The sequence below is a fragment of the Maylandia zebra genome, linkage group LG11, assembly GCF_041146795.1.
Source record: "Maylandia zebra isolate NMK-2024a linkage group LG11, Mzebra_GT3a, whole genome shotgun sequence".
Taxonomy (NCBI): domain Eukaryota; kingdom Metazoa; phylum Chordata; class Actinopteri; order Cichliformes; family Cichlidae; genus Maylandia; species Maylandia zebra.
In genome coordinates this window covers 27,300,326-27,309,022 of record NC_135177.1, presented here as the reverse complement: position 1 = coordinate 27,309,022, position 8,697 = coordinate 27,300,326, and the positions used below count along the sequence as shown (strand labels likewise).

At 38.4% G+C, this 8,697-nt stretch overlaps 1 protein-coding gene across 4 annotated transcripts; it reads right to left on the bottom strand.

Annotated features, from left to right (window-relative positions):
- Positions 1-466: 466 nt before the first annotated feature.
- On the bottom strand, positions 467-7,466 carry oscp1b (organic solute carrier partner 1b). 4 transcript variants are annotated; one of them, XM_004550987.4, is made up of 11 exons: positions 7,172-7,464; positions 6,773-6,814; positions 5,983-6,137; positions 5,452-5,559; positions 4,873-4,953; positions 4,661-4,764; positions 4,083-4,211; positions 2,912-2,981; positions 2,677-2,816; positions 2,503-2,566; positions 467-1,539 (listed from the first exon to the last, which is right to left on the bottom strand). In XM_004550987.4, the coding sequence occupies exons 1-11, from the start codon at positions 7,281-7,283 to the stop codon at positions 1,420-1,422; spliced, it is 1,125 nt and encodes a 374-aa protein (XP_004551044.1). In that variant the 5' UTR covers positions 7,284-7,464; the 3' UTR covers positions 467-1,419. The 4 variants fall into 4 exon arrangements, 3 of the variants coding, with proteins under 3 accessions (XP_004551044.1, XP_004551042.1, XP_004551043.1); XM_004550985.4 differs by having other exon boundaries at positions 5,452-5,619; positions 7,172-7,453; XR_013100859.1 differs by having other exon boundaries at positions 1,485-1,539; positions 2,654-2,816; positions 5,452-5,619; positions 7,172-7,466.
- Between the last annotated feature and the right edge of the window lie 1,231 nt (positions 7,467-8,697).

Here is an 8,697-nt window from a genome sequence, read left to right as displayed (position 1 = left end):
TTTTTCTTGCATGGTATGCTCCATTTTGATGTGTGTGTGCGTGAGTGTGAGACAATCACAGTCTGACTGCAGACATAACACGTACAAGAGACAACTGTTTCAGTAGCAGTTCTCATTAGGTGTTTGTACTGCAGAAGAGAAGTTTTGTGGAGATATTGAAGCATGGTGATTGTAGTTTTCAAATTTGCTGGTAAATGCTTAAGCATACAAAGCCTTAATTGCTCTGACTTTTAAAATGCACTTCATTGAGTCCTCCACAGTGATCACTTTTTTTTTTTTTGCAGGATTTTAACTAAGTGGAGTCCCGTGTGATACATTGCTTAATACAAACTGTGTTGCAAAGTCAGATCGCGCCACCTACTGCTTGAAAGTGTTAACTACAACAAGCTGTTTCAAGGTTCATGCCAGTATTAACACTTTGTTGCATCAGAACCCAAACTGGTGATGCATTTAATACAATAATCTGTTCAAGAGATTAGATTTGTTTTTTATTTAAAAACAAACAAACAAAAACAACCCCAAAATCAAACCCCCCAAACAATACACTGCACATTCAATAAAAGCAGCAATATGGACTCGCCTACATAGAAAATCAAGTATACGCAATAAACATATTTACATATTACACAGTCATATTGCATTATGCTATACTATAACAATGTACTCATTTCTATAAGCACATTTCTATACTTTACATACACATCACAGGATAATGGAATATGTCTTACAAGTTGCTCCTCAGACTCTTTTAAGGTAGAACAGTATGATAAACACATTTGTTACCAAATAAAGACTAAAGAATTCATGTCACACTGAAAAAGAGCACTTGGGTTTCCTCCAGTTCTCTCATCACGTAGTCACTTGTTCATTAGAACAGAAGAATTCACAAACTTCTTCTCTGGATGGTGTAAATTAAGATACAATTCAAAAGGGGAATAATTAGAAATAAAGAACCACCAAACTGTGGACTCAGTCTGAAAATTGACTCAAACTGTTCGGTCATTGCAACTGTTAAAATAATTTAAAGAATATTACATAGAATAGAATAAAAGCTGCAAGATATTGCACTGTATAAACACTTGTTTTGCTATTATCACATGGTCAATAAACTAATATACAATAAGCCAACTGTACATTGAACCGAAATACCTTTGTGTTTACAGCAAACATACTATTACAGCTTAATGCTTGCCTCACCACACATTCTTTGTTCTTGAATGCAAATATGCAGCTGATCGTCTGACAACAAAACTGCTCACACCTGCTTTGTAAAAGCACTTGAGCAAGCAGTTTTTCTGGCTGCATGTGATTCTGCTGTAGTGCATTTGCAGGTATGGAAAGCAGACTGGTCTTTAGTAGTGCGGACTGTTGACAACGCAATGTTCCCAATCCCTGGCCATTTCTGTCACTGTGACCATGTCACAAACCGTCCATCATGGCCAGAAGGTCGTCCCCTTTGTTGCTGACACTGGGAGACTGATCTCCTGACTCTGTAAATTCACCCATGATCTTGGCCAACTCTGCATTGGCTTGCTGGTCCTGAAAGACAATAAAACGCACCAATCAGAGTGTTGGATGGGCCATTACAGGGATTTGAGCCTCATCACAGTAAATCTGGTTGGTCTGGCAAAGCCTCACATCTTGAATCAATTACTATACAGTCTTAAGCCCAACACTGAGATAAGTAACATTTAGCCCTCAGTGCAATAAAGGTTTTATCAGAGGCAGGAACAAATAGTCCATCAGTGGTTCGACTGGATTTCCCCCGCCCCCCCCTGTCAGAGATAAGAAGCCTTGATTCAGTCTTTTTGAAGTTTACCTCTCTTGCTTCTTGGTTCAAAGGGGCGAGCAATAGGGCATTTGTTCGGATCTGAAATGTATCCTTTTTCACCTGCTGTTTGACGGATGCTACTTTAATAAACAGTCTAGAACCTCTATGAAAGCTGTGCTCATGGCTGTTACAATGAGTCCTATAATTCAAATAATTCCATGAAGAGTCCTGATCATGCATTGAGATTTTTCAGAACTAAGGTCTGTTTTCAGATACGTTTCATTTCACTGGAAAAGCAAGATGTTTATATATGGAGGTTAAAGTGGGAGAAGAGCAGCACCCCATCAGAGATAGAAGGGAAAGGGAAGCAGATTGTCTAAAGCATAACAAATACCAGTGTAATTTTGTAAGTTTTCCTGGTATGTAATCAGTTGTGTAGTTTCTGCAGTGACAACAACAACAAAGTTCTCATAGTGTTGAAAAGAACAACAATACTGAGATTTTTAATTTTATAGTCTACCCTTGCCCTTTGATGACAAATTGCTTTTCTGTAAATAAATATGCCAATTACACACACACACACACACACACACACACACACACACACACACACACACACACACACACACACACACACACACACACACACACACACACACACACACACACACATGCTGGATATGCAGCTTTCCTACACAAGTTGGCTGCGATTTAAGGTCATTTAGATTTACCTTGGTTGCTTGGATGTTTATGACTCCATATGAAAGCTCATCGGGTCTTGATATTAATGCCTCTCTGTAACAGAGTCACAGTGTTACTTCTGATTGTTTCAAAGAAAATAAAAAGTATTTTTCACATTTGGAATAGTAATGAAATCATTACATCTGATACATATGGACACTCACTCTTCTTCTTCGTCAGTAGCAAAGAGGCTAATTCGGAAGCCAGTGTCTGCGTTTCCTGGTTTCTGAACTTCTAACCCTCCCATTAACCTGGCCAGCAGGTTCAGTTCCTCTTTGGCCAGAGGGTTTGGAGCAGCGCTGACCTGTTGACACACAACGGTGTGTTAAATTTAAAAGTGAAGTTGTATGCTTTACATTTATAATCGTTTTGTGCGTTATTGAAATTGTCAGTTTTCACCTTTGTATGCTGAGCAGAATTTTTAGATGTGCCAGACATGTGAGTTTCCACTGGGCGACTTACACTGTACCTACATTTGGGTTTTGTTTTTTTTTTAAAAAGGGAGAAAACGTGTCAACATACAATGGTGTTCAAACACTGACAATGAAACAGTCTTTCAACATTGTAAGAATGGTTTGTACAATTTTAAAGTGAAAAAGGAAACAATGCACACCAAGACATCTGTGCTCTGTTAAGTTTTGACTAGTGTCAGACCAAAATTTGGTTTTTAGGGCTTTGTGCACATACTTCACAAGGAAATGCCAGATGATGAAATTTTCAAAGCTGTGACTCACTGCTTAAGCTTTTAATGAACAATTCACAGCTTAAGCAATGGAAGCAGCTGCCTATCATTCTGAAACACATCAATTATTAGCAAAAACGGAGGGTGGAGTTTGGAAAACTAAGAGAACTTTCAGAGAGAAATTGTAGGATTACTAAAAAAAAAAAAAAAAGCTGTTGTTTGAATGCAAAAGGCCTTCGGGAAGATTTAACACGAAGCTGAACTGTTCTGTTGTGCTGCAACAGCTGTGCAAACGTGACCACCATCAGAAGAAAACATTTCCTGTATCCTTACCACAAAACTAAGCATCAGACGTTTGCAAATCAACACCTAAACCAAACCTTGTGCATTGTGGAAACAAGTACTACAGACTGACATTTTTAGAGCTACATTCAGCAAAGGTATATGTGTAGAATAAAAGGATGGTGATTTTAATCAAATGCACCCCTCTCCAGCTGTGCAGGATAGGTTGAATTTGATATGTTTTAGGCTCTTGTGGTAGCCAGTGCAACTAGTAGAAAGAAGAATTAATTAATTTAAGCAAATTCTGGAAACTAAACACAGTATTAGTTTAAAAAAAAAAAAGAAAGAAAAAAGTTGATTGTAAAAAAGAAAAAAAAAGAAAAGAAAAATAAAGATGCCGTCCACAACAAGATATGATCCTTAACACAATACACTACCTCAAGGGTGCTTTTGCAGTTCCTTTCATTATCCTTTATAAAGGTTAATCGGGTAATTTCTCTTTTGTGTGCTTAAAATCCCTCTCGTCCTGGCTTACTATCACAAAAAATGAAAACTGCATAAAAACAACAAGGCATGTTTATATAAGGGAAGATTCCAGCATCGTACATGTTTGTGCCCAGTTTTGTGACTCTATCACCAAAGATGTCAAAAGATCCTTCACGGAGTGCAGTGGTATAGTTCCCTCCATTATTGAACTTCAGCCTGGTGAATTCCTCACCTGTACAGCTGAACATCCTACAAAAAAATGACACACACACACGCACGCACGCATGCACGCACGCACGCACGCACGCACGCACACGAGAGAAATAGAGACAGGAAAGCATTTAGTACATAGTATGATAAAGAGCCTTTATTTCCTGCTTAAATGTTTCACACAGCAAATCCTTAAGAATTTTGATCCAAGCTAAACATGCACGGTATCTAAAATTAGAAGTCAAATACTTCTTGAACGAGACCTCTGTAATGCAATTAGCTACAGATAAGCTTACGTAAAATCAGATTACGGTGTCCAAGTAAGATAGCAAAGAGACAATATGCAAGACAAAGCGGCAGACATTAAAGTTCAATGAAAAGAGAAAGAGTATATTATCAAAGCCACTTATTTAGTCTTACTCATTGACAATATTCTTTAAACTTCAGACTGCCTGGGTCTGAGGGATAAGAGCTCTTTACTGTGGTACCTTATCAAGCCAGGGACTTGAGTGCCATGGGGCACAGGACCACTGGTGGGAAGAACAAAGCGGCCATTTGAATTCTGCACTTTGTCCTTGAGGAAAATAGATACCTGCCATAGAAGAAGGTACAAACACAGAGAAAGTAAACATTAACTGAACAAGCAGGAAAAAATTAGTTATACCATCTTCATAATAAAAAGTCACAAATGATGACTCACCCTTATATGCATGTCTTGAAAGAAGATAAGAAGAGTTTGTCTAATCAGCTGGAATTCACCACTGGACAAAGGCGTATACATCTAAAAATACATATTGGTATTAAAAAAAAATCTAAACTGATGAAAACATTTATTTATGCTGGCGGTACTGGCAACACAGAATTGAAATCGCTAGCTTAGATGGCTTTCTTTGTCTTAAGTGGGCCTTCATAGCTTGCTTGGTCATTTCTAACACAAGAGGTGAGTTTTGTCTTGGAGGAGAAGGCCTGAGGAGAAGTAGTGACTCTCAGTACATCACCAGCTGCAGTATAAGAGTGTTAAACCAGTTCATATGCCACGTGATTACACTCTTATTAAGAATGTCCTTGATTTTCTTTCCCCCATGAGCTTTTCTTATCTTCTTCATTTATCTTTATGTAGTTAACCAAGGGGAGCTTCTTTGCATGCTACTTTTTTTAAAACCATATACATCTTGCTGCAAACTGCAGGAAAAAAAAAATCCCCACAAGCAATATAAAATATTTCTGACTATATTTTCTTGTAACAAATGTGAAGACAGCAAAGTCCCACATGTAGTACCTCTATCAGCTGTCGGTAAGTCTCATCAACCTGGCTGAGAATGCTGGGAGTATCTTTCACAAAGTCTTTGATTGCATCCATGTGGTTGAAGGACACAAGGAGGATGTCCTTAGGTCGTGGACAGAGAAGCACCTGATACTTAAAAGCCATGGTCATCAAGTCATAGAGCTATGAACAGGGACACATTCATCAACACATTGTCTTAGGCATCAGAAAAATGCATGCTGTTGTTGAGTGATAAACAGTAGAGGGAGACATAGTATGTAAATGAATGTGCCTTATGCTTAAACACAACAAAAATGTTACATTATACACTTGATTTATATTGATTGGCATGAAGGCAAATCTAATGTAGATCCAATATGCATAATGAAAAGGCTGTGATAAAAACATCTCTGTGTGGTTTTGAAGAAATGTAACTGGTGCATGGATAGAAAGTCAATGCTTGTAATTAAAAATGCAAACAAAATATTGGGAGCACAAGAGTAAATTAAAAACACACAGGCTGTATATGAATACATGATGTCTTACCTTGTCCATACTAGCTTGATTGAGTCTCATTATGGATGCGTGGGCCAACCTGTCAAACACGGTCCGTAGGGCCTTCTTGGAATAAAGCTCCTGTGGCTTAAAAAGCTCCTCCAGGAACTTTTTGTTAAACATGGTGGTGATGATGTCATTCATAACTATTCAGACAAGCAATTAAAGCACAAAATGTTAATTAAGGTTAGACAAATGCCCTTCCCATACTATTAGCTCAGAAGCAGGCAGATTAGCGCTCTACACTCTACATTGCCGAAAACGATTTTACCCAGAGCTGAAACCCAAAGACCCTAACAAAGCAGCAGACCTATTTATCAGAAATCCTACAGCCAAAGATGTTTTTTTGGAGGGTGGGGGGAGGTTTTGCCTTTTTTTTTTTTTTTTACCAGTATTGCAGGAGCAATACTTACCTTAACTAAACCTTTAGGGTTTACTTAAAAAGTGCTTACATTTTAGATCACTCAAGTTTGGGAAAGTAACATTATTTTGTGGCTAACTTACTGGGGGTTCAAGGTATATGACTAATTCACTTTGGTTCATGAAGTGAAGTAATTTGTCCAGCATATGTATGCGAACGCCACCTTGGAAGCTTGAAAACTGGAGTTTTGGAATACAGACACACATAAGAAAGGTTGTTACAACCAATGAAGCAGGACATTGTTTGTCAGCTCATTCGTTATTCATTCATTATTTACGCATGGCATGGGTTCAGGCTAAGCCAAAGCAGAGCAAAAGAGCTACTAATGCATCAGCGCCTCATTGCATCTTGTAATAATACCTCTCTTTCTGTCCGCCTCTATCCAGCCAGGTATTGTGGAAACTTTATCAATCCAAAGGGAAATGGTACGTAAGTAAACAGCTGATTTTAAGACTGCCACGTGTGCTGGTGGTTAATGCTTAACATCATCTAATATCATTTTACAACAAACCAGTGATATCTTTTAAACTGACAGAGCGGCAACAATACACAATTGTTTTACAGGGCTTCCAGTCACACTCTCCTACGAAAAGACATGTCTTATTTTGACTTTCTGATTCGACAGAGACACCGACATCATCAATACAGAAACAAGTAAACGAACAACATACATGTGCACTTACTGCGGTCTAACATTAATATTTTTTCTGAACAGGATAACAATTGTGTTGCTAGCTGGAAAGCTGCTAAACTAGCTACCTTTCTTAGCTTTGTCAGCAGGGATATTCTGAGCTCGGAGACGCTGGTCTAGGATGTACAACATTTCCCCGCCGAGATTAATGAAAAGCAGCGGCAGAGTCCTTGAAGACATGATGGAATTTGAACAGCTGAATCTTTCCAGACAAAACAGCTAGCTCGAATGTTTTAGCTGGTGGGTGGTCTGTCTGTTTGGTAAAGCCGCTTCTGGTTGCCAGGCCACGAAATAAATAGCCAATCAGAGCCCTATGTAGTAAATACGTAAAAGAAAGGGGCGGGATTAGACGAGGTACAACCGCGTTGTAAATTAGGAGCTCACTGATTAGAGATAGATGGACCATTTTTCACCATGTAGTCATACATATTATATAATTATATATAATATAATGCAAACCAGTGGTTTCATGGCAAGTCTAAGCATTCTAACCAGTACAATTCGACTTATATGACAATTATAACGATATTATAATTCATAAGGAAGATCAACCTTTTACTCAGCTGCTCACAACTGATTTACGATAATACCCAACAATCTTTTCTAGAAGCTTTCTTGGACGTTTTTAGTTGCATAACTCTTACGTTGAGAAATAAATGATATAAGGTGAGCCATCAAATTTCAAAAAGTTGTTCAAAAAATGTGATGCCTGTTGAAAATGCACTTTATTTACAATAATACACAATTGCTCTTGCAAGTTAGGGCCAAAGATTTAATACACACATAAATGCATACTTCATTAAATGCTTTTTTTTGGTTTGCATGAAAGCTCCATGGGTAAACAAGTTACTTCCACAATAGCTGAGCATCATGAAAAACTCTTGTTACTGTGAAATCTCTCCATTCCTGATGCGGATTTCTCTTGCCATCCTGCACATTTCACAATGTCCACAGAAGAAGATCATCAAGGCGTCGTTGCATATTGTTCCCTGTGGTTAAAAGATTGCATAAATTACAGAAATGTTGCAGATTTCTCAATTGTGGGAAACGCACAAAATTTCCCATGTTTGCAAAATCTGTGTCTTTCATAAAAGCAAGACTGAAACAGACTATCATACGTGCAATACTTACAACCTAAAGACTAATTGCATAAGGTACGGTATTCTGAAGTTTGGATTTTATAATAACTGCATTGAGTTGCATGGGTAACATACCTGAATACCATAGGTTAATCTCATGTGAGTCCTCATGGCTGTTAAGCCTCCAGGCACGCAACCCAAACAGCAGTTTTCACCATACTTATTTGCTGTGTAGCAGCTCAGTGCCAGTGGACAAAAACAACCGACGGCACCTAAACAACACGAGTACATTTATGAATGTCTAAAACGAACAAAACAAAGTGTGCATGCACAAATGATGTGCCTTGTACTTACAGACCAAACAGTCACTGCAGCAGGCACACAAGCCTGTGCTCCACTCTCCTGTTTGAACATTAGTCCCATAGCCGCCAGCACCTGGTTGATGGGTGACCACTGGGTTTGACATTTGGATTACTTGGTCTGTTTATTTGCTCTGTGGTTTAAGTACCTAGTCA